This window comes from Lissotriton vulgaris, chromosome 2_1 (assembly GCF_964263255.1).
Source record: "Lissotriton vulgaris chromosome 2_1, aLisVul1.2, whole genome shotgun sequence".
NCBI lineage: Eukaryota > Metazoa > Chordata > Amphibia > Caudata > Salamandridae > Lissotriton > Lissotriton vulgaris.
In genome coordinates this window covers 176,504,655-176,531,241 of record NC_141687.1, presented here as the reverse complement: position 1 = coordinate 176,531,241, position 26,587 = coordinate 176,504,655, and the positions used below count along the sequence as shown (strand labels likewise).

Sequence of the window (26,587 nt, the reverse complement as noted above, 5' to 3'; positions counted from 1 at the left end):
TAATGTTAATGTTAATGTTAAGCTGCATTTATAAAGCGCACTGACACCGTAGGTTTCCTGGCACCAACGGTGTCCGAGAGCTTAAGGTACTCTATTTTGCTTCACAGTGCTAGGCAGAGAAATGTGGAGCTAAGACACTACTTCACTCAAAATATTGCAAATACATTTTCTGTGTCTTGCTCCCCATCCGTTACACTCTCTTAAATAGTCTCTTGAGTGCTGTGAACACCCCTGAATCTTGTATGCCCTCTTCCCCGGATCTGACCTGAGACTCTACAGTGACAACGCATCACTAACGGGATCCCATATATGATGCACATGGGCGCAACTTTTCCCCTTACCTCTACCCTCTGTGAGCCGCCATAGTGACAATCATAGGTGCTGAAAGCAGAGTTGCTGAGGAGGTAAATGAGCATTAAAGATGACTTGAAGTGTTGTTTCTATCACGTCACATTTGCTGTGCACTCAAAGACAGAAGTAAGATGTCAGGCTTTAACGAGTAGATTGATGATTACTTTTCTTTCTCTGACTGTCAAGTGTGACGACTTTGTAAAGTGAACATTTTGACAATCTTGTTGGTGTGAAAGGAAAGCTGTAGTATGTCATTTTTTTCTACCACGACAAAATATAATTTCTACACATTATGGTTTGTGTGTTACATTGTTTTATCAGTAAAATTGAATGACTGTGTAGTCATTCTATGGAAAATGTGCCCGTTTGTAAATGAAAGCACACTACCACACCATGCTTTAGTAATATTTTGTGACAGTGTGCTCCAAAATGCATCACCAGCTGCATCCTACACCTTAGCCACGCTCTTCCTGAATATGCGCTGCTCATTTGCAACACTAGTTCTTTGTGTGATGCTAGGATCGATAGGAATTTCTATGGATTCAGTGGTGTGACATTGATGGAAGCACCCACACTCTGAAAATTGTTCTGCACCACTGGTGACGCCGCATCCCCCATGAGATGATGTGTGCTGTAACGCATCCAGGTCTGTCGTGCTTTCCCGCCTCTACTCGGTGAGACTCTGCAGCTGCACCTCATCACCAATGAGCTCCTAAAAACGATAATGGGCATAGCTCTGCCTAGCTCCTTTGTATTGTCATTGCCTTCCTGGGACTCTCCAGCGACATTAACTATGACATACTAAACGTAGTAAGGCGTAGTAAGACAAATAGCAAGCACGTGCTCCCATGTTTCTGCCACCAGCGGTACTCGGCGGTAATATTATATTGGCCAAAACATTCTAAACGTTGAAATGGACCTAAAAATGGCACTGTCCTCTGTCTCCGCCCTCCCTCGGTGAGACTTGACACATTTCCAAACATATCTGCTTTCATACACAGACACAGTGAGCTAACCCAATGAGCTAAACAACTGCAAATGAGATCCACAGGTCACCTGTTCGAATCTAAACAGGGCCAACTCAACCCTTGATTTTCCAAGGTTGAGATACAGGGTGCCAATGAGTTGGGTAATACTGGCAACCCCCATTCACAGTACTATAAAGCAGAGTAGATCTGCAATACAAAGCATTACATAACAAAACCCTAGATAAGATTTGTAGATAGTTCACCCAGAATCCTACCTCCGGATGATGAAAAATGAAAGAGTTAAACTTTGATGTCACTGCAGGTATCAGCCTTCTCTGTGCCCTCCCCTGGCCAAGATCAGGCTCAGCCCACAGAATAACCAAATGCAAATACTGGGGTAACAAGTGTCCTGCAATACACCATATTTTGCAATAATTCTGATAACCACCTTTATTTGGTTTTTGAAACGATTGTGTGTAGATGATGAATCATTTATTTTTAAAAAGATACGTCTTATGGCACGTTTTAAAATGTTTTCTATATAAATTCCCACATTGTGGATGTAATATTGTTTAACACATATAATCATACTTTGTGATCAAAATTGTGTTTTTAAAAATTCCATAATGTTATGAAATGGTAATCTGATTCTCTTCAAAAAGTTATCCCCCTTAGGAATGTTACTATAGAAATAAGGTGTCAATTTGGGCTTTGCTTACTTGGGGAAACACACCCAAGAAGGTTTTGAGTCGTAGCAGGGCCAAGACTACATTCTTTGCACTCCTTTGAGTTTTCAGCAGTATTCCCTATTTGGAAGGTAGTGCATATATTGAATGTGCTACATGACATTCCAATCCATTTTGTATGCATGTGAGCTGCCAAGTGGCATGTTGAAGGAATGATGCAATAATGCTGATGGATGAGGATAATGAAACCAGACCTTTAGGTAACTAACTCTAACTCACATCCCTCCATTAAATGAATCCACTAATCTAGGAAGATCCCTTATGGTCAACATGTTTAACTCACATTACTTTGTTAAAAGCCTGATCTACAAAGATCCCTTCAGGTCATTAGGTGTGACTCAGCCTACTCCACTAGAGACACTGATCTTCAGATATTCCTTTAGGTCACTAGGTTTGATTCCCATTACTCTATTAAAGTAATACACAGAGCTACATAGATCTCTTTGGTCAAAATGTTTAACTCATATTTCTCTAATAAAGGATCAGTCTACAGCAATCCCTTATGTCATTAGGTTTGACTCACATTCATATGTTAAAATCAACCACAGATGTACAAAGGAATAAAGTACCAACACCGGTCCCCCAGTACATTGTGCAGGACCCACCATCCTGTAAAGTATGCATTCACTTCACTGCCGGAATCACAGACCGACAGGGATGCATTATCCAAGCCTGGTGGCATTCTCCAAACATACACCCTAGGCTTAGAAAGATCCTCCCAGCTCACCATGTAAGATTTTCATTAATTTTAAAAGACTGGATCACAGCTCTAGGGACACTAACCAAATGCTCAGGATTCAGTGCTTAACTCAATAGGAAGAAACTCCAGACCTGGAGAGATCCCTCCGCTGATTATGTAACTCACATTCCTATTACTGAATAAATTACAGAGCTCAAGCAATATACCTCCAACCCAGAAATGCACGCTTCTGTCATCCATAACAATAAACCAGGCCCCCTGCTAATATAGTCGAGACATTCCTCCCTCACTGACAAGACTACACCAGGCTCATGCATTATCTATTCAACAGTCAGACTCTGCACCCCTAACCATGAGAATAAGTCAGGTTCAGGGAATCTCCCTAAAATGTAATGAGACTTGCAAACCAAGCAGAGATTCCTCCAACATTTGTAAACTCACTGCCTACCCTTGAAAGGAAATCAAGCTCAGCAGGTTTTCCTACAACATACATCGAGACTCCAATCTCAAACCCATGAGAGTAAACACATATTGCACACATCCATACATACAGTCTTATATCTTCACTGATACTTAGTGAGTGTATGGAGCACTTTCTGTTTAAGACCCTGAACTAGTCTCTGGGTATCACATGTATTAGGGGGCAGGCGATAGCACTCAAGTTCCAGGTTACCCAGCACCAGGGTGCCAGAGTATGCACTGTCCAAGCCTCTGGCCCCTTCGATATTGTCTGGCATTCATGTCTTGAATCAATATCGACCACATTGTGACGTATCTTAAATGTCCCACAACCACATGCTGACCCTCAGTATCCCATGAGCATCCGGTTACTGTTTACACTCAATAGTTCTCCAATGACTCTCCAATATCGCTCTATCCTCACTATCCCTATGACAAGGTCTGCGTTTATTGGGCTCAATGACTCTAAAAATCTATAAGCCTTACATCCTCAAGTGACCAACAGCTTATGTTCCAATAACCCTCCACCTAATTAGCATTTCACTTACTTGGTGACTCTCAACTCACCCTGTGCCTTTGATGTTCCTGTGACTCTCCACCTGACTACCTTCACTTCACGTGCCACCAGCACACACCCTCACTTCCAAATGATTCTCACTGCCTGCATTTTAAGTCCCATTGACTCAACACCTGCACTTCATGACTCAATCACTTATTGCCCACTTTCTGCATTCCATGTTCAAATCTTATTCACCTCAATGTTTGCATTACTTTATCGTCCACTTGCAGTCTGCCTTCTGTTGCTGCCCCAATGAACCTCAGCATCACTGCATACACTTTGTGTGCTAATTCCTCTCACAACACCGCATGCACTTTATGTACCAATGACTCTTCAACATATTACCAGCACTTCTAGCCCCAATACCCCTCCAGCTCACTGTCTGTACTCCATGTCCCAATAAACTGCCAACTCGCTATCTGGCCTTCATGTTCCAATGCACTTCATCTCACTGCTTGCACTTTATCCATTTCCCAATGACCCCAGCTAAAGAGCTATACTTTCAAGTCTCCATCACCCGCCCCTTTACTGGATGCACTTCATGGTCCACGGATCCTGCACCTTAGTGGCTGTACCACAGGTGGAATTGATTCTTGACTGCATCTCTTAAAGACTCTCCAGTCAAGTGCCAGCACTTCATACCTCAGTGCCCTCCACCCCACTGCCTGACCTTTTCATGTGAATGCCCACCACCTCATTGCCTGCACTTTATTTCCCACTGTCCCCTAGATCACAAGCTGTCTTCCAAGCCCCAATGGCGCTCCACTTCAAGAGGTGTGCTGTATGTTCCCATGCGCCCTGCCTGCAAGATGTGCTCCAAAGACCCTTTGCCTTACTGGCTGTACTCTAAGAGCCACCGCTTCTCGACTTCATCTCTTAAAGACCATCCATTCAAGCGTCTGCACTTCACACCTAAATGCCCCTGCACCTTACTGCCGGCAGGTCGTGTCCCAATGACGCTCCACTGCAGCTCACTTGAGGCAGGATCTAACTAGGCCCTACAGCCGCGTCTTTCTCATAATGAAGGAAAGAAACGCTTACTCACCTCCCTGAAGAGAAGATCTCAGGATAGAGAGGAGAAGGACTCCGCAAAGGAGGGATGCAGCCTTTCTGTTCGCCATCTCACTGAGAAATGCCTCCGTCCCTTCTGAGCTGTGGGTTTTATCCCAGCGCTGCCTCAAGTGTGGCTCCCGGGACGTGATTGTAAGGGGAGGGGATGGGCGTGTTAGAGGGAGGGAGCAGAGGAGGATGGATGAGGAGAGACAGAGGGGTTCACATCACTGGGACAGGACAGACCCTCCCGCCCTACTATGAGCTATTTAACTTTACTATTTTCATTCTGCTCAGTCGTTGCTCGTTACAGTCTCCAATTCCCTGCCAAGTGGGAAGGCAGGCTGCCAAAGCAGGCTTTAGTGAAAACAGGAGGAAGAGCCCTGGGCCTGCCAGATCTCTCCCCCTTTCCTCTTAACGGTTCAAGCCCACAACTCGTTCTTTCTGACAGCTACAAGCTGCTGCACCTTGCCCAGGGCATGTTTCTGAGCAGGTGTAGAAGCTGCAAGCACCCCACACGGCCTTAGATCCCTTATGCTGCCGAGGCTACCGACCTTCTTCCTTACTCCAGATTAGTAACCTGGGCTTTTTTGGCACTGCATTCAAGTCCAGCGTGGCTGCCTCTTACTTTTTTGTCAGCTCCATCCACCATGTGTTATCGAGATAGCTAGTGAGAAGACTGTTCGTATTTGCGCAAGCAGACGCGGTATGAACGCGTGCATTGCACTCAGACGTGATGGTAAATGGACGGCAGACGTGAAAATGCTGTGACACACGGTCTAGAGCAATATAGGGAGACAGCACCAGCGCAAACTACATACGGAACACAAATATAGCAAGTACGCATTACGACCTCACCACACAGGACAGACACAGCAGCAACAGGCAACCGCAATGGAATCTTCACACAGCAGGTGCAGCACCCCAAAAGTCAGAGTGGAACTGGCGTAACGCACTGAGTGCTTGCAAGCTTCCCTGACGCACAACGTAAAGAAACATAAAGAGGGGCGACACCAAGCCGAGTGCCTTTCATACACCGTGGGCAACAGAAATACGAGCTTTTTTCATAGGTTGCATCACAGGCGGACAGCTCATTTCATATACCATGGGAAGAGGAAATCGAGCTTGTCTCACAGGTACATTACAGGCAGTAAATGCAGGCTTCTTTCATGCCAAGGCAATGGAAGGCCAAGTAACAGAAACGGCACTGACGGGGAAAGTATGTGTACTCTCACTCACCAAGCAGAACATGGGGAGGTAAAGTCTGGTGAGGTCTGCTATAATGCTATTTTCTCTCATGCACAAAGTGCTGCAAAACATTAAGCAAGGTTCTTTTCGTTTCTTCAGAAAACCAGAATGTGCGAGTACTGAAGAAATGTTTTTCGTTTGCAAAATTTGGCACACTTCCCTAAAAATGATGTCCAGTGTTATTTTACGCTATTGGCACATGTTATTTTTAACGCAAGTCCCACAGGATCAAAGAGCGAGATTAGAGATCGATAACGTGACAGACTACAAAACCACGTGGTGGGAGAGGAATGCGCAGGAAATTAACCATTAGCACAGGAAGATAAGATTGCTCAAAATCATTTCTGCTGCTCAAAATTATTCTGCCCAGACTGTCTGGAGTAAACATTCTGGACAATCTTGTGTGGGAGTGACATGGGGCATACATATCCCTCCCCATTGCCAATGAGTAGATACGGCACCAAGTCCTGCCACTTGATTCCTCTGGAGCAAACCTTCTGGACAATGTTTGTGTGATGTACACAGGGGCAATAGATCCCACTTCATTGCCAATGGGTAGACACTGCACCCAGTCCGGCCATTTGGTCCCACTGTGAGTGATCAAAAACACAGACCCACAGCACGATGAGAGCCTTCCTACCCTTGCTTACAAAGCAGCTGGACCCAGCCAGCAGCATGTGTGTTGAACTTTCAACCACTGTTTCAATCATCATTAATTAGCCACATCTAACCACTGATTACGCTAAATTTTACTCATTGCCTTCCCTACTAAATTCAAATCAGATGGTCTTTTTATAGCCTGTTAAAGTGTTTGAGAGGAATAAAACAATTTCAAATCATACTTCCAAATTGGTCATGCTTTGAAAGGACCAGAAACTCAGAGTTTTCAGTTTTGTGAATTTATTATAAGGCCAAAAATAATTGAATATAAACACACCTCAATATCAGAGGGATTAGTTACTTACCTGTAATCCTAGTTCTCTTCCAAGGGTATCCTCATCAAAGTCATAAGCATTAGAATATTCCTGCCCATGCACGGGACCCCGGAAACACTACAATATATGTGCCCCACATATATATAATTATATATATATATATATATATATATATATATATATATATATATATATATATACAAGTAAGCAACTGCAGCCTCATACACATCAGAGCTGAATCATGCTGCACGGATTTCCCATCATAACACGAGAAACATGCATTAGAAATAGGAAAAAAACAACAATAAAACATGTTTTGAAACAGTTTTAATGCTTAGCAGACAGTAGAAAATCCCATAAAGGACTGAAAGCATAGACAGCTCCCAGGCTGCATTGCAAACCACAGTCTAAAAAGACTGAAAAGCGAACTCATAGCAACATAGAAATAAACTGACACCGTGCCTTTAAGGCACTCCTGACCTCCAGCTTCCCATCATGCCTCAGGGGTGACAGTTCGGTCAGTTGTTCTTTGAGGAAACTGAAAAAAGCCATGGCACAAAGAATGAACAATATTTCCAAAAAGGAAAAGTCCTTTGCCCGGGGAGGCGGAAGGGTTGCTTATGACTTTGATGAGGATACCCCTGGAAGAGAACTAGGATTACAGGTAAGTAACTAATCCTTCTCTTCCAGGGGATCAGTCATAATCATTAGAATAGAAAAGCGAGCCTCACCTCATCTCCCTGCGGGCAAAGGAGCAAAAAACAGTAATATAACCAATAAGCTTAGAAGGACTAAGCATAGACAGGGGAGCTACTAGCCTGCTGGCTTTTAGAAAAGGCCTTAAAACGTGGTTGTTTACTCAGTAGCCTGTTTTTGTGTGTATGTTTTTTTCTTGGCACTCTGTTCTTTCTTTTATCGGTGTTATGTTATTTTGTCACAGCCTTCCTTTTCCAATAAAGCGCCGGGACACTCTTTTTGAGTAGCCGTGCGCTATACAAAAGAATAAATAACATAACATAACAGATAATTGGCTATCCAAACAGATTCCTCAAGGAGGCCTGGCCTACTTGAGTATCAGCCCTGGAATCGGATTCGAGGCAGTAGTGCCTCGTAAAGGTATGAACTGATCTCCAGGCTGCAAATTTCTGACATGGGACATCATGCAAGAAAGCCACAGTGGCCGCTTTCCCCCTAGTGGAATGCACCTTAGGCGATAACAGTAAGGGTCTTTTCTCCAGCTGATAAGCTAAGTTAATGCAGGATACGATCCATCTAGAAATGTATCTCTTAGCGGCTGGGAAGCCTGTTCTCATGGCGCCATAATTGACAAATAACTGATCCATCTTCCTTATGCCCTTGGTACTCTCTAGGTAGAATTTATGCACTCTTTTGAGGTCCAAGGAATGCAGCGACCGCTCAGCCGGGGTCGCAGGGTTTGGGAAAAAAGATGGAAGGGAAATGGACTGATTAATATGAAAATCAGACACAACCTTCGGGAGGAAAGACGGATGCGCCCTCAAGACTACTCTGTTGTGGTGGAAAACAGTGTAAGGCTCTTTCGTACACATCCCTTGGATTTCGCTTACTCTGCTCGCTGATGTAATGGCTACTAGAAAAGCAGCCTTCCAAGACAAATGCTGCAAAGATGCTCTGTGGATGGGCTCAAAAGGTGGGCCCATCAACTTAGATAACACCAGGTTCAACTCCCATTGAGGAGAAGGGTTTCGAACAGGGGGATAAACTTTCTTTAACCCCTGTAAGAAATCCTTGACCACCAAAGGAGGGTTGGCTAGGTGACTTCCTGTACGCGGTAATGGCCGACAAATGCACCCTGATAGAAGCATACTTCAACCCAGATTTGCTAAGTACAGAAGGTAAGGAAGAATGACATCCTCCTGCCCCTTGGTAGGATCGAGGGGATGCTCTCTACACCAAATAAAAAACCTCTTCCACTTAAACGCATATGACGCTCTTGTGGAGGGTCTCTTAGCCTCTTTTAAAATGTGCATGCAATCAGGAGGCAGGAAGGCAGTTTCAAATGTCCGTATTGCAGGACCTCAGGAGCCATGCATGGAAGGCTGGGATGAAGAATCCTTCCGCCCATCTTGGACAGCAGGTCCGGCCTGCAAGGTAGTCTCCTGTGTGGAAGTACCGACAAACGAAGAAGGTCCGGGTACCACCCCTGCCGTGGCCAGTCTGGAGCTATCAGAATCATCTTCATGTTGGATCTGATGAGCTTGGATACCACCTTCGGGATTAGAGGCAGGGGAGGAAAGGCGTAGGCAAATGTCCCTGATCAATCCATCAAAAGCGCATTCCCCCTTGTCCCTGGACGGTGGAATCTGGACGCGAAGGCGTGGCATTTTTTGTTTTTGTCGTCTGTGAACAAATCTATTGTTGGACGGACCCAACAATGGAAAAGGTCTGCCACCACCTTATCGTTTAGCACCCAGTCTGGCTGATCTTTGAAGTGTCTGCTGAGTGCGTCTGCCTTGATATTTTGCTCTCCTGGAAGGTGCACTGCCACCACCGAGTGGTTCCGGGCAAGAAGCAAGTGCCAGATCGCCTGGGATTCCAGGGAGAGAGGACGTGACCATGTAACACCCTGTTTGTTTAGATAGAACATGGTGGTCGTGTTGTTGGTCTGGACCAGGACCGAGCTGGATTCGATTGCAGGTAGAAAAGCTTTCAGAGCAAGGTGAACTGCTCGCAGCTCCAGCATATTGATGTGGTAGGATTGTTCCTTTGCCGACCACCGCTCTTGTATCTGAAGGCACCCCATGTGTGCCCCCCAGCCTTGCAGAGACGTGTCTGTCACCAACGATTGCACCGTAAGTGGCTGGTGAAAGGGGATTCCCACCAACAGATTCTGGAGCTGAGTCCACCATTTGATGGAGGATCTTGCTGCCTGGGAGAGACCGATCCGATCTTCCCAGCGACCTGTCGATTGATCTCACTGGTCCTCCAGAGTCTGCTGCAAGGGGCGCATTCTCAACCTGGTGTTGGGGATGAGAAAGATGCAGGAAGCCATGGATCCCAGCAGGGATGCCACATGCCGGACTTTCGGACACTGCGTCTGGAGTAGAATCCTGCACTTCTGCTGCATTGAAGAAAGTCTCTCCTCCGAAGGAAACGCTCTTCCAAAGCTTGTGTCCAGAACGGAGCCTAGGTAAAGGATGGACTGGATGGGCTGTTGCATTGACTTCTCCATGTTGACATGGAGGCCGAGATTCTGTAACTGTTGCAGACAGACTCGGAAGTCGTTTCTCACTTGCAGAGGGGATGGACCTTTCAGAAGCCAGTCGTCCAAATATGGATAGACGAAGAGACCTTTTCTGTGCAGGAAGGCTGCCACCACTCCCATGCATTTGGTGAAGACTCGCAAAGCTAACTTGAGCCCGAAGGGCAGGACTTTGTACTTGTAGTGTTTGTGGCCGACCACAAACCGCAAGTACTTGCAATGACGTTGAGCAATCGGAATATGGAAGTACGCATCTTGGAGGTCCACCGAACACATCCAATCTCCTATTTTTAGATGTGGACATATTTGGTGAAGGGCCAACATGTGAAACTTCTCCTTCACTATGACCTTGTTCAGAAGTCGAAGGTCCAGGATAGGTCGAAATTTGTGCTCCTGATCTTTTTTGGGGACAAGAAAGTACCTGGAGTAAACCCCTCTTCCTCTTTGAGAGGGAGGAACTTCTATAGCTTGCTTTTGAAGAAGCGCCTTCACCTCCTTTTGAAGCAGCTTTAGCTGGTGAGGACAAGACTTTTTCGGTGGTATGTCCTTTGGAAGCGCATTGAAACATAGCATGTATCCATTGCGCAGTATATTCAGCACCCAATGATCTTTTGTGATGCTGCACCACTCTGCCAGATGTTGTGAAGCACTTCCTCCCACTTGAGTGGGCAACAGCGTTAGAGGAAGCCACTGCTCATGACTTCCCTCCTGCTCTCGCTGTGGTAGAGGATTGTTGCTGGTGACCACCTCTACCTCTGCTTGACTTTCTTCCCTGAAACTGGAACTTGCCCTGGTTCTTGTTCTGGGACCACTGAGGGATTTGAACCCTCTGTTCAGGCCCCTTCCGTTGGTTGGGTCTGTGCCAATGCTTGAACTCTTTCTTTTTCTCTAAACCGACTGCCTTGAGAGTGTCCAGTTCGGTTTTCATTCCATTCATCTCCTCGTCTGTGTGCGGGCCGAAGAGAGAGGAGCCAGAGAATGGGAGGTTCAAGATTCTCTGCTGCTCATCTGGTTTGAGTCCAGTCAATCTCAACCAGGATGATCTTCTGGCGCATATTCCATGCGCGTAAGACTGCGCCGAAAGCACCGCGCATTCCGCCGCTGTGCTAATCATCTGGTTTGCCACCAGAGATCCTTCGATTACTATTTTATCAAAGTCCTTCTGGTCTTCCTTTGGCAGATTGGTCTTGAAGCGTTCCAAGGAATCCCATAAAGCTCTGTCATAACGGCCTAACAACGCAGCCGCGCTGGAGACCTTTAGGGTAGAAGCAGCAGGATTGCAGACCTTGCAACCCCATGAGTCCTGGGACCTGCTTTCTTTGTCTGGTGGAACCGAGGAAGTAGCAGTGACTGCATGTGTTTTTCGTGCCGCGACTACGATCACCGAGTCTGCAGGTGGATCCGTCTTAACGAAGACCGGATCAGAGGCATCTGGCTTGTATTTCTTTTGGATGCAAGCCGGCACCGCCTTAATGGTTGCTGGAGACAGGAAAGTGTCCATGACAGGGTCAAGAATCCCTGGAACCAAGGGAAGCAATGGTCGAGATGAAGTCTTCTGATGAAGTGTCTCGAAAATCACTGTCGTAGTGATTTGAGGAACAGACATCTCGATGTTGAGTTTCTGAACCCCTCTCTGCAGAACCTCATGGTAGGTATTAATGTCATCTATCGGAGAGACCCTAGAGATAGGCTGTCCGAGAGCGTGGGGGAATAATCCCTCTTTGAGGAGCGGTTAGAGGACGTAGAGGAAGTAGATGGTGTTCTCCTACTTCTGCGATGATCACTGTGCCTTCTTTCTCATGATCTGACTGACTCAAGGGACCTCTCTGTGTGAGCTCTATGTCTGGGAGAGCTCTCCCTGTCCACTTCTTCAACGAGTCTTTGAAGAGAAGACCATGTGAACAGGACTGACATACTCCTGCATTCGCCTCGTCGCCCCTGAATCCCGCCAGTGATGAAAAGGCAGTTGCCATCTTGGGGACAACCGAACAGTAGAAGGAGCCTCCTTTTGTCGTGAAGGAGACTTGTGGACATGGCTTCTAGCTTACGGAGCGGGTGATCTTGTAGAAGCTCGCCTGGAAGAGTGAGAAGACGATTGGCTTGAGGCTGACTCCGTCACCAGGACCACCAATCCCTCCCTAGATCCGACTGAGGCAGGTCTGGACGTCGGGCGTGAGCCTCTCGACGTCGAACCAGGACGTGTCGATCTTGGTTCCTGACTTCTCGGTGTCAGGGACGACGCTGCATGGACCTCCCGTCTGCTCGACATCGTCTCAACAGCGACCGGTGCCGGTGAGAAGTAGGTGAAGGCTGATGCCTCGACGTCGAACGGCGGTGTGAAGCAGACGGTGGAGGACTTCTCTCCCTTGACGCCGAGCGTCGTTGAGACAACGGCAGAGCAGTGTCCAATCTCGACATCGAAGGTCTGCGAGACGACGGCGGAGGGGTATACACCCTCGACGCCGAACGCCGTTGAGACGACGACAGAGATCTCATCCTCGACGCCGATCGCCACCGAGTTGACGACGGCAGAGAACTCTTGGCTCTCGACGTCGATCGCTGATGGATCTGCGATGACGGAGGCGAACCTGCTCTCGACCCCAAACGTCGTGTCGACAACGGCAGAAGGCCTCTATTCCTCGACGCCGATCGTCACCGTGTTGACGACGGCGGATGGGTGATGCTTCTCGACACCGATCGTCGCCTGGTTGACGACGGCGGAGGGGTGATGCTCTTCGACGCCGATCGTCGCGGGGTTGACGACGGTGGAAGGGTGACGCTCCTCGACGCCGATCGTCGCCGGGTTGACGATGGCGGAGGATCACGAATCTTCGTCGTCGACAACGTACCTGAATGACTCTTTCTTCTCGACGGCGGGCCCGCTGTCGAAGGTCTTTTCTTGGATAAATGCCCCACTGGTAGATCTTTTCTCAGCGCCACACCCAACCCTGAAGTTTAAGGACGCAAGTTCTTGCTTCTAGATGGTGTTCTAGACCTCTTGGAGCCCTTCCCCACCGGAGATCTTCCTCTAGATGTTTTATCTGCCAGGCCATACAGGCAAATACTTTGCCTGTCCTTGAGGGTTCGCCTGGACAGGGTTTGGTAGTGAGGACAGGTTTTAGGATCATGATCCTCAGGAAGGCAAATTATACAGACCTCATGCAAGTCGAACTTGGCTTTCGTTTTTCCACAAGAAGGGCAGGAGTTGTTGTAGATGATTCTAGGACTCTAGTAAATATTCCCGATTTCATGCCCTTATGTGGTTATATCAAATCATACCCTTATACAGGCATAAGAATCATGCCCATATTAAGACATAGCCAATGCAGTCCAAATACGGCAAGACTACTCCCATAGACTCCTAGAAAGCACAACGTGTTCTTAAACACACCAAGCCTACAGCAGCCTGGGAATTCCCCCTGCTTCTGTATTGATTTGTCCTAGAACTCCTGGAGTCCTGAAAGAACTGTGAGTTCTTCCAGGTATAAATATACCAGCATCTGCCTTAAGCAACACACAGTGGTTTGGAGCAGATCGGCTATCTACTTGCCCGACGCCCTGCTGATGCGAGTGCCGAAGGAAGCCGACCCTCCCTGCTGACGCACTGAGAGAGACACTGTCTTTTCTCCTGCCGAGAAATCCAGCTCCAGTGTTTCCCTGTCACCCTTGCGGGTTGCTGGGAGATCGAGTCCTGAGAAAGAGATACAAGACCTCCTTCATTCTATAACCAAGGTACAGAGCTGATTAGACCCACAGAGAATTCTTGATTCAGATTCTTGGCAAAAACTGTAACTCATCTACTCCTTCCCTCTACCAGGCTTATGTTAGGTACGCCGGGGTAGGCGTATCTTAGAAACACCAGTTGAGTACGTTTAGTCATTATTTTATTGTTGTTGTTGTATGTATTTTATCCATAAGTATCTTATGGCTTAGAAACCATATAAATGCTTTTGCAGTATTATTTCATAATACTCATTTTACTGTACGCACTTTACTTTATGACAAGTATTGCAATTGTGGCAATTCACTTCTCTTGCATGAGAAAGTAGACTGCTCAATAAATACCCTTTTTATTGAAAACACCCGTCTCTCTATTTCTCTGCACTTCTGGTGAAACTAAGCATGCACGACTAACTGAGTGCAATAGCTATCTATTGTTTCCGCGACTCGAGATATACTCCTTATTCTGGGGGAGCAAAGTTGTCATGTTTATACGGTTATCAGAAACTAATCCCTTCTTGTCTAATCAGGAAAGTTAACACCTTCTTGTTTACTCGAGAAAGTTTCTAGTGACCTCTGAGCTAGCTGGCATTTCATAATTCAGTCTAACATATTCAATAGAGACCTAGTCGACCTCAGTCCTACATCTACACTGTTGTTATGTTATTCCAATGCGCAGAGCCTATTGGGAAAATAGGAACTACACTACATGGCGCCCAGCGTTTGGTAAGGCGATAATTTAACGCTAGATAATAAAGTAAATCAGTCGTGCTTTTCACACGGACCCCTTTTTTCCATAAAAACTCCAATAGATGTTTGGAGTGGGTAAAAGGGTAATATCCGCCAGAACTTAGTAGGAAGGGATTCCTATGTATTAGTTTTTGGTTTAGTCAACGTTGAAGGATACAGTGTTCCAAAATATTGTGCACCTAATCTTTGTTTCCTTGAAACTTGCTCTGCAAACTTTCATTAAACAATGTCAACTAACGGCGACAACAACGAAACCGGTGGAGCTGCAGTAGATGCGACTCAACCAGGTTTTGACGTTACAGGATTTAATGAAAATGACCTGGATGCTAAAAAACATCCAGGTAAATGTAAGGAAAACAATAACTATAAAACCTATAGAAAATGGAGTATCATCGAGAGGTGGTACAGTCATATTTGTGGTAGAGGCACATGAATGTCGGCAGACAGAGGTATTCTATTCTTGGATATATTTCCCAGCAGCAAATGCTGTAACATGCGAGTTCCACTACTACAAAGCAGGGGATCCTCCAGAAGAATACACCACTTTCGAGGATGTTGAAATTCCACTAACTTACCAAGAGCATGAGCTCTGGTTCAATGGCGCCCTAAAACATCCAAATCACATTACCAGACTCTGTCCACTAGGTAGACCAGGAACCACATGGCCGGTTCTAGCTAGCTATACACCACATCCTGACATTGAAGAAATGTCAGGCGGAGAACTTTTAGTTCAACTAAAACAATTATCAAAAGCATATAGGCAATTAGTTCAATTGATAATTGACGGTACAACCTGCCGCCAGAAATTAAAAGAAACATATAGCAGAACAACCTTTTGAACTTGCCAGAATAATTGATAAATCCTATGAAGAATTAGGTAGAGACAGTTTGGGTGAGAAACCACTAAAACCACAACTAACGGAAAATCCTGAAAAGACTTTCATTAAAAATAATTTAATAACTCAAAAGAAGAAGTGGGAAGGTAATAAACAGACCTATCCCAGAGAAAAACAGTTTCAGGCCAGGGGTAGGTCTCCCCAACGGGAGCCCTCTGAGAAAAGATGTAACCTTAGAAATGGGGAAAATTTGGGAAAACCTGACAGATATCATGATATTGATACTCGTCCCTCTCGATCTTTTCAGACTTCCTCACAGAAATCGGAAAGAAGAGGACGGTCAGAACATAAAGAAGAGGGCGTCAAGTCCAAAGACAAAGAACCTGCTCATCAAAGTAAAACATTACAATTTCCCAAACAGAAGGTAACCAGTATTAAAGTAAAACATGCCGAGGATTCTGAGGACACAACTCAAGAACGGAGAATGGGCCCAGACAATGCTAGACAGCGCAGCAGAAGTGACCATAGCTCGCAAGATCCTGATGAATCTTCTGGAGACAGTGACACGAATGAATACATTCAAGTGGAAACTGCAGATACCAGAGTCAGTGTGCCCCATAAATTATATGAAATAACATTACGTATAGAGGGGGACAAAACTAGGAAAATAGAGTTCTCTTCTGGGAGAACCTATCTAAAGGTTATGATATCCTTCTAACAGAAAAGGATTGGCCACCAGAGTTTGTCAGGGGGTGCCCACATGGCGAAGAAATGATTATGCCTGCCTTCTCAAATCATATTCCAATTCATAAAAAATACACATATGCTAGAAAATGGGCAGTGGCCCAAGCTCCTGCATTATATAAAAATCATGTAGGATAGGATGAGGATTCTCCTCACCATAAAATCCAGTTAAAAAATCAACCCACTGCACAGAGACAGTATCCTGTTAAGGAAGAAGCTAAAAAACAAGTCAGGGAGATCTTAGATCAACTTGAGTACCAAGGGGTGATTGAAACATGCACCTCACAAATGAACAATACTTTGTTTCCTGTATCCAAACCAGACAATTCATATCGTCTAGTATTGGACTACAGACACTTAAACTCCTGTTGCAAAACATTTGCAGTACAAAATTCACACCGTGCAGCACTGATGAATAACATTGTGCGCAAAAAATATAAAACAACATTAGATATTTCAAATGGTTTCTTCTGTCAAAACATTGCACCAGAAAGCAGGTATTTGACCGCTTTCTCCAGTATGGGGGCCCTAAAGCAATTTTGTCGTCTCCCACAGGGATTCAAGAATAGCCCAGGATTATTTTCAGCCAGAGTAACAGAATTACTATTATTATTATTATTATTGGGCATTTATTAAGCGCCTGGTTACGCCACTGGCGTGTCCCCGCGCTATGACAAGTGGAGTGACTGTCCCCCCTCCTCCCAACCAGACTATCTACTGAAAAAGATAAGTTTTAAGTTTTTTTCTAAACTGAATTTCGGAGGATTCAAGCCGAAGCTCCAGTGGTAGATTATTCCAGCATTTGGGGGCAAGGTATCTGAAGGATCTGCCTCCCATGGTTTTAAAAATTCTAGGTACTTTTAACAGCCCGGTCTGCGAGGACCGGAGGCTGCGTGTAGGCTCATAGTGGGCTATTAGGCTCTGAAGCGGGAGAGGTGCCTTGCCATTCAAAATACGGTGGCAAGTGGCAAGGGCCTTAAACTTCACTCTCCTCTCAATAGGGAGCCAATGGAGCGCTCGTAGGGCTGGCTTGGCAGATGCCCTCCTGGGGAGTCTGAGGACCAGACGCGCTGCCGCGTTTTGGAGAACCTGCAGACGACCGATGACCCGGCCTGTGGCCCCCAGGTAGAGTAAGTTCCCGTAATCAAGTCGGGAGGTGACCAAGGCATGCACCAGCGTCTGACGAGCAGAGATAGGAAGCAGGTCTAAGACTTTCCTAAGGGCTCTCAGAACACTGAAGCATACCCCCGCCACCCGACCGACATGTGGGCCAAAGGTGAGGTCCCTGTCGAGCCACACGCCCAGATTCCTGGCCTCACGGCAGGGAGCGGGAGCTTCCCCCAAACAAGGTGGCCACCACGCCGATGACCACGCCGACGGTGCACCCCCTACCACGAGCACCTCGGTCTTGTTCCCGTTCAACTTTAAACAGTTGTCAGACATCCAGGCAGCAAGGTCATTCATGCAGTTCCTGAAGATGTCTGCCGCAAGACCGGGCGCGCGCGATAGGGAGATGACCAACTGCGTGTCATCGGCGTAGGACACCAGGCGGAGGCCATGACCCTCCACAATGGCCGCTAGGGGGGAGACATAGATGTTAAATAGAGTTGGGCTCAGGGACGAACCCTGAGGAACGCCCTGGCCCAGCTCAATCTCCCTAGAGTAGCACTCACCCAGTCTGACTTGGAAGCACCTCTCAGAGAGGAAGGACTTGATCCATCCAAGCGCAGCTCCTGTCACCCCTCCTCCATTCAGACACTGTAGCAAGGTGGAATGTGCTACAGTGTCGAATGCTGCGCTTAGGTCTAAAAGGATCAGTGCCATCGTCTGGCCCTCGTCTACTCCCTGTCTGAGTGCCTCCACCGCCACGAGGAGAGCAGACTCCGTCGAGTGGCGGGGACGGAAGCCAAATTGCGAGTCGTGGAGTAATGAAGCCGTCTCCACGAACTGCATGAGCTGTATGTTGGCTATTTTTTCCGCCACCTTCGCCATGTAGGGAAGAAGGGAAATAGGGCGGAGATTGTCCAGCTTTTCAAAGCTGACGTTGGGCTTTTTTTGCAGGGGAAGTACCACCGCCTGTTTCCAGGCCTTCGGGACCACTTGAGACTCAAAGGAAGTGTCCAGAAGCTGACGCACATAGGGCTCTAGCACTGGCAAGCTATCCTTGAGCCGGCTGGGGGTGGTCGGGTCTCTGGGGGAACCGGATTTGATGGATCCACAAATACAGAGAAGCTCCGTAGTGGAGGGAGCGACAAACATGGTCAACCGATGTTCCCCTTCCCTTCTTGGGGGTTCCAAGAGGGCAATGCCACTATCTGTCCTCTGGGGGAAGGAATTATATATATTGGAGACCTTGGTTGCAAAATACTCCGCAATCCGATTACAGCCCTCCGTAGTGCAAAGTTTCTTCGGTGCTGTCGCGGATTTTCCTATTGCAATAGATTTATAAATAGAGAAAAGCTCCTTGGTGGACTGCTTGGCTTCCTCAATTTTATTGCAATAATATGAAGATTTAGCCTTCCTAATCAACATATGATAGGCACGTCTGCAATCAGTGTAAGCAGTTTTGGCCTGCATGGAGTATGCAATTCTCCATTGCCTTTCGGCACGTTTACATGCAGCCTTGGCCGTACGCAGATCTTCATTGAACCAAGGTGCCGACCGCTGTATACGGCCGCCTGATTTCGACGTACCCAATGGAGCCACCTGATTCAAGGCTTCCAAAATGCGTTGGTCCAAGTTGAAATTAACTTCATCAGCCCCGTCGCCCCCAGGATGACCTTTCTCAGTAAGTGCCCGATTGAATTTGGCCAGGGAGAATGCTGACCATCTGCGCCTAGGATGTTTATCAGCGGGAGGGTCATCGGGGCGGGGTCCCTGTATTTCGATGGAAAAATGTATAATGATGAGGCATTATCATATGTCGACGATATCTATCTAACAGACGATGGCCTGGAGACACACTTGAAAAGAGTGAACACCATCATACTTGGGTTCGCATCTGAAGGGTACAAATTTAACTTTAAAAAGTCACGAATTGCCCACCTCACTGTCCTATTTTTAGGATATGAGTTATCAAGTGAAGGCAAAAGCCTAGCAGACAACTTCTTAGAGAAGTGTGCAGTACTTTAAGCCCCAAAAACGCTGAAAAACTTACAATCAATTCTAGGTTTCCTGAACTTCGGAAGAACTTACATTCTAAATTATGCAGAGAGGGTAAAACCGCTCTACGAACTAATAAAACCTGATTTCAAAGCAATTTATTGGACTCAGAAACACACAGAAATTTTACGATCATTACAAACATACATGTTAACTAAAACAAAACTGCAAACACGCGCGAACAAACGCAACCTTGTAATCCGAGTCATCCCAGGAAGATGCAGATTTACATACCTAACCTCTAATGAGGGAGAAACGGTACCAATAGCTTACAAATCACACTTGTACACACAAGCTGAAATGAAATTCAGTTCCACTGAAAATATTCTAACTGCGGTACAAACTGCTCTAGGAAAAGAAAGAGCCCTGGCACAAGGTAAACGCATAATAATCGTTACACCTATACCTGCCCTAGAAGCAGTAACAAGAGCAAGCATTCCGAATGCTAAAGCCTTACATCCGAGATGGATACAATGGGTTAATTCTCTTGCTACATCAGACGCAGTATACAAATTTGATCCTAACTTAAAAACGCAAGAATTTCTCCAATACGATTACGAATGTCCTCTGCCAACTGAAATTCTACCTCTGGAACATTATGGCTGTATAATATATACAGACGGTTCAGCACAACCCGCAGTAGGGGGTAAACAAGCATTTAGTGCTGCGTGCGCGATCGTTAAAGGTCGTTGGCGCGAAGGTAAATTCAGACCTATGGTCACTAAAACTCAATCACTAGCAGACTGTACAGCTCAGCGAGATGAACTACAGGCTTTTAAGATGGCGCTTGAAAATACAGATCGCGAATTCCCCACACTGATAGTGTGCGATTCATATTACTGCGTCCAGTCTTACAATGAATACTCACAGAACTGGGTTCAAAATGGTTTCAAAGATGCAAAAGGTGCACAATACACAATAAAGCATACAATGCTCTGGGAACAAGTAGTTCTTTTACAGAAAGAACTACGAAAGACTCACGTGATACATACGCAGAGTCTTCAACGTGATGGCGTTCACGTTGCAGGGAATTAATTGGCTAAAAAAGCATTCTAAAAAACAAATAGATGGTGAGACGCTATTTGCAGTAAAAGCCTCTATGGAAGGCAATTATGTGGCGTTACCTCTGAATTATCCACTCGGAAATACATACATAATTGATGCGAACTCCGTTCCTTTTGCTCTAATCCCTGGAGTGGGGGATAGAGTAATTCCAAACACGAACCGGAAAGTCTTCTTGATTCAAGAAGCACACATGGGAATGGGTCTGAGGCACCAAGAGATCCTGAAATCTCTAATAGAAATGCAATCAAGATACTGGTGGCCGGGAATGAGCGTGCAACTTTATAACTTTACCTTGGATTGTCAGCACTGTAATAGAGATCGCAGTTATAAACCGGACCAGATATCTGATTCAAGCACAGTAAAACCAGCCCAGACACCACTATTAGACAGCATTAGACTATCTACACGCAGGCGTCCGACCGGACAAATGCGATCCCATAAGGATTAGTTACTTACCTGTAATCCTAGTTCTCTTCCAGGGGTATCCTCATCAAAGTCATAAGCATTAGAATATTCCCGCCCATGTGCGGAACCCCGGAAACACTATATTATATGTGCCCCACATATATATACATATATATATATATATAAATCATATATATATATAAAAACATACAATAGCAGCCAAATAACATCAGAGCTGAAATATGCTGTGAAGAATTTCCACCATACATGAATAATACTCATTAGAAACAACACCAAAGATTGTTTAGAAACTGTTTTAATGCTCAGAAAGCAGTAGAAATTCTCATAACTCACTGGAAGCATAGGAAGCTCCCAGGCTGCATTGCAAACACACAGTCTAAAAAGACTGAAAAGCTAACCTGTAGCTGAATAGCAATAAACTGACACCGTGCCTTTAAGGCACTCATGACCCCCTGTATCCCATCATGCCCCAGGGGTGACAGTTAGGTCAGTTGTTCTTTTCGGAGACTGAAAAACAAACCCAGTAACAAATAGGTTAACAATATCTCCTTATTAAAGAGTATCCTTTGCCCGGGGAGGCGGAGGGTTGCTTATGACTTTGATGAGGATACCCCTGGAAGAGAACTAGGATTACAGGTAAGTAACTCATCCTTCTCTTCCAGGGGATCCTCATCAATAGTCATAAGCATTAGAATAGAATAGCGAGCCTCTCCTCTTCCCTACGGGCAAAGGAATGATAAGACAGTAATCTCATCAACAAGTATGAGTAGACTATAGACTACCCAAACAGATTCCTCAAGGAGGCTTGCCCTACTTGAGTATCGGCCCTGGAATCAGATTCGAGACAGTAATGCCTTGTAAAGGTATGACCCGATTTCCAGGTTGCAGCCTTGCATATTTCTGACATTGGAATGTCATGCAAGAAAGCTACTGTAGTGGCTTTCCCTCTAGTGGAATGCGCTTTGGGTGACACCAACAAAGGCTTGCCTGCAAGCTGATAGGCCAATTTAATGCAAGAGACAATCCATCTGGAGATGGACCTCTTGGCCGCTGGAAAACCTGTCCTCATTGAACCATAGTTCACAAACAGTTGATTCGTTTTCCTAATCCCTTTAGTCTTTTCCAAATAAAACTTGAGCACTCTCTTAAGATCTAAGGAGTGAAGTGACCGCTCGGCTGGGGTCGTAGGATTTGGAAAAAACGAAGGGAGGGAAATGGACTGATTTATATGAAAATCAGAAATGACTTTAGGCAAGAAAGATGGATGAGCCCTTAGGACTACTCTGTTGTGGTGGAAAACAGTATATGGTTCCTTCGCACAGAGCGCTTGTATCTCGCTTACTCTGCACGCAGAGGTAATCGCCACCAAAAAGGCTGCCTTCCAAGAGAGATGTTGCAAGGGGGTCTTGTGGATGGGCTCGAAAGGAGGTGACATTAACCTGGATAGAACCAGGTTTAATTCCCATGGAGGAGAAGGATTTTGCACTGGGGGATACACTTTTTTCAACCCCTGGAGGAAGTCCTTAACCACTGGAACCTGAAAGAAAGAAATCTGATCAGGTGATTTTCTGTATGCCACAATGGCTGACAAATGCACTCTAATAGAACTGTACTTCAAACCAGGAGTTGCTAGGGAAAGGAGGTATGGCAAGATGACGTCCTCCTGCCCTTTAGTCAGATCTAAGTGATGATCCCTACACCACTAGTAAAACCTTTTCCACTTGAACGCATAGGACGCTCTCGTGGAAGGTCTCTTAGCCTCCTTTAAAATGTTCATGCATTCGGGAGGCAAGTTCAAATGTCCATATTGCAGAACCTCAGGAGCCATGCTGTTAGGTTCAATGATGGGAGGTTGGGATGCATTATCCTCCCGTTTATCTTGCTCAACAGGTCCGGCCTGCAAGGGAGTCGTTTGTGTGGACACACAGACAGATGTAGAAGGTCCGGGTACCACCACTGCCGCGGCCAATCCGGAGCTATCAGGATCATTTCCATGTTCGACCTGAGGAGCTTGGAAACTACTCTCGGAATCAGAGCCAGGGAGGAAACGCGTATGCGAATGTCCCTGACCAACCAATCAGTAGAGCATTCCCCTGCGTTCCTGGCCGGTGGACCTGGACGCGAAGGCGTGGCATTTGGCGTTTTCGTCATCTGCAAACAAGTCTATGGATGGAGGAACCCAGCAACGAAAAAACTCTTCTACTACTTCGTCGTTTAGCACCCAGTCTGGCTGATCTTCGAAGTGCCTGCTGAGTGCGTCTGCTTTTACGTTCAACTCGCCCGGAAGGTGCACTGCCACCACTGTGAGGTCTTGAGAGAGAAGCCAATGCCAGATTGTCTGAGCCTCTCGAGAGAGTGGGCAAGATCTTGTACCTCCTTGTTTGTTCAGATAGAACATGGTGGTCGTATTGTCCGTCTGAACTAGGACTGAGTTGGACTTGATCGCTGGAAAGAAAGCTGTGAGAGCCAGGAATACCGCTCTGAGTTCTAGCATGTTGATGTGGTATGTCTGCTCCTGCGCAGACCACTGGCCTTGAATTTGAAGCGGACCCATGTGTGCTCCCCAGCCTTGCAGGGAGGCATCCGTCACTATAGACTGGAAAGGAACGGGCTGGTGAAACGGTACCCCCACCAGTACATTCTTTCTCCGAGTCCACCATTTGATGGCATCTTTCGTTGCCTGGGAAAGAGTGATACGATCTTCCCAGCGTCCTGTCGCTTGGTCCCATTGGTCCTCCAGAGCTTTTTGTAGAGGACGTGTTCTCAGCCTGATTAACAAAAAGTGAGCGACCCAAAAATACCCTTGAGGGCTTAGGTAGTTAAATAGAAAGGTAAGGATGCCTTCAAGGGGATTTATTTCGAACGTATTTGGTAATTTAAAATGATTTTGAAAGGATGAATTGATAATCCTTATCAGTAATCAATTGGGCACAGTGAGATTCTGATTCAATATAGAAACTCTGTTCAATCAGGACATGTACACAACATATAGACAACAACACAAGGTGTATTAGAAAAATATAGTTTTATCAAAAAATCATTTAGATGAATCGTTTCATATACAGATAAGTGAACAAACAAAAATACTTAGGCCTGTGGGTACACACATAAGTAAATTAATACGTGACTCAACAGAACCTAAGAACACTTATCCCAAATCAAACGGAATAAAACAAGACTGGGATAAGATGAAAGGTCGACGTTTCGGTTTCCTAAGAGTTAATTGTAGAAACCATCTTCAGGACTGATGTCAATTGGAATCTGTATAGAAAGATTGTAATCTCAATTCCTAACGCTGCCGGTCTGGGATGGTTGTAAGACGGCCACAGTATCGTGTGTGGTTGGGGACCGCTCCTATTAGATGTGTTGTATAACTCCTTGGTGTTAAAAGTGAATTTTATAGCTCCTCTGTGTTAGAGGTGAATTTTCGAAGTATTCCACAGCCTGATAAACTGCAGATCAATGATGCAGTGAGTTTAAAATCGACTTCAAAACGGAGAACAATCTCCTGGGAATACGAAGTTATGTTATATCTGGTCGTGCCTGTACTTGACTGTATGCTGCGCTGCACCTCGCCACTGCTGCTCCGATTAGAGTATCGCTCTATGGTTTTTTTGAAGTCTGCCCCGATATTAACCTCCTACGTGCGGCACAACCAGATATAACATCACTTCGTATTCCCAGGAGATTGTTCTCCGTTTTGAAATCTTGACAACCATGATTCCTAGATTGTAAATGTAAATGTAAATGTAGTTGAGCTTATATAGCGCACAGCTACCCACAGTGGGTTTCCCGGCGCTTGCTTAGGGAACCCGTCCTGGTATTCCCTTGTGAGATAACCCCGGCAGGGTATCCACAAGGTGAAAGCCAGGCATCCCGCCGCGAGGGGCCGTTGTGGAAATTAAGCAAGCTATTGCCCAGAGTCGCAGAGTGTGAACCCATGAGTCGAGAAGGCACCGGAGCGAGAATTATCGAGTCCGTGGAATTTTTAGCCCAAGACCCGCCGAGGCGGGGAATTGAACCCTGGTCCAGGGCCGATCTCAGCTTCCGGGTCTGCCGCCTCTAACCCCTGAGCCACACTTCTCCACTTTTTTGTAGTGGTCTGTTAGGGGGGCGTTTTCTTTCAAATTCTTTATCGCCGATCTGTGTTCCAACAGTCGGACACGGAGTTCTCTCCCTGTCTCCCCCACATAGCCTAGGCCACATGGGCATATCAACAAATATACGACACTTTTGCTCCTACAATTGTTTAGACTTTTTGGATTCAGTGTTCTGTCATTAAAGTCCAACGTCTTGCTTTCAATACAATTTGGGCAGATCGAACACGATCCACATTTGTAGTTTCCTAGTGCTTTGCTATTGTCAGTTAAGGTGGTTTGAAAACTACTTTTAGAATTCTTGTACGTGTGTACCAATGAATTTCTGATTGTTTTATTTCTCCTGAAAGAGAATAGTGGTTTAGGCAGTGGTTCTGTCAAATCGCTATTTAAGATTTTCCAGTTGCGCTTGACAATATTCTTCAATTTATTACTCAAACCTGAGTACTGGCTAACAAATACTATCCTGTTGTCGGTTTTGTTGATTTTTTGTTTGTTAATGTCTAGAAGTGAATCTCTGTTGTAAAATCTGGCACGTTTTAGAGACTGTTTTATTAGTTTTTTAGGGTATCCCCTTTCTCTTAGTTTATTCTCCAAGATCTCCGCATGGTGATAGAAATCACCAAGATTTGTACAGTTGCGCCTTAAGCGCAAAAATTCCCCGAACGGAATGTTGTTCTTCTGTGATTTCGGATGATTGCTTTGGTATTTTAGGAGACTATTTTTGTCGGTGGGCTTGGTGAAGAGTTCTACCTCTAATATGCCTCCTGAGTCTTTTAATTTAATATCTAAAACATCTACATTGCTGTTGCTATAGTGGGCCGTAAATTTCAAATTTTTATCTCCTAAATTTAACCATTCTAGGAAAGAAACTAAATCCTCACTGGCACCGCTCCAGAGGGACAGACATTTCAATGTTCAGTTTCAGTGCTCCTCTTTGCAGGACATCCAGATACGTGCCAATGTCATCCACTGGGGAGGATCTGGATGTAGGACTCTCCGTCAACGTAGGGGAGTAGTCCCTCTTGGACGACCTGGTAGAAGAGGTAGATGAAGTAGACGGAGTTCGTCGACGTCTACGGTGAGCACTGTGTCTCCACTCCCACGATCTTTTTGAACGCTCCTCCCGTCTAGGAGTGCGAGACCTGATCCGATCTTCTGACCGAGGTCTTCTTCTGGGAGATCGGGATCTTCTAGGAGATCTGCTTGGTGTTCTCACAGGTGATTTGCGCCTGGGAGGACTACGCTTGTCCATCTCCTCTACCAGATTCTGAAGAGGAGACCTGTGTTGTGGGCTGGCATATTCTTGCATACGTTTGGTAGCCCCAGAATTTCGCCAATGGTCCAAAGACTTGTACCATCTAGGTGACAGTCTAACTTGCTCGGCCGAAGGATCTGGCAGACGCTCAGGAGATCTGCGCACAGGACTTCTGGACCTTGAAGGTTCAGTTGAGGAGCCAGAGGACCGTGAAGAGTAATGACGGGAAGCAGACTCCATTACAATGATCGCATCAAAATGCCTCGACGTTG

The 26,587-nt window shown here is 45.9% G+C and overlaps 1 protein-coding gene across 21 annotated transcripts in view; it reads right to left on the bottom strand.

Moving 5' to 3' along the window:
* Positions 1–4,984, bottom strand: part of LOC147729783 (uncharacterized) — a 373,027-nt gene extending 368,043 nt beyond the window's left edge. For all 21 annotated transcript variants that reach the window (XM_086954663.1, XM_086954667.1, XM_086954668.1 and 18 more), the window contains exon 1: positions 4,829–4,984. In XM_086954663.1, the coding sequence (XP_086810789.1) occupies positions 4,829–4,904 (76 nt within the window). In that variant the 5' untranslated portion in view covers positions 4,905–4,984. The remainder of the gene's footprint in view (positions 1–4,828) is intronic.
* Positions 4,985–26,587: the final 21,603 nt, after the last annotated feature.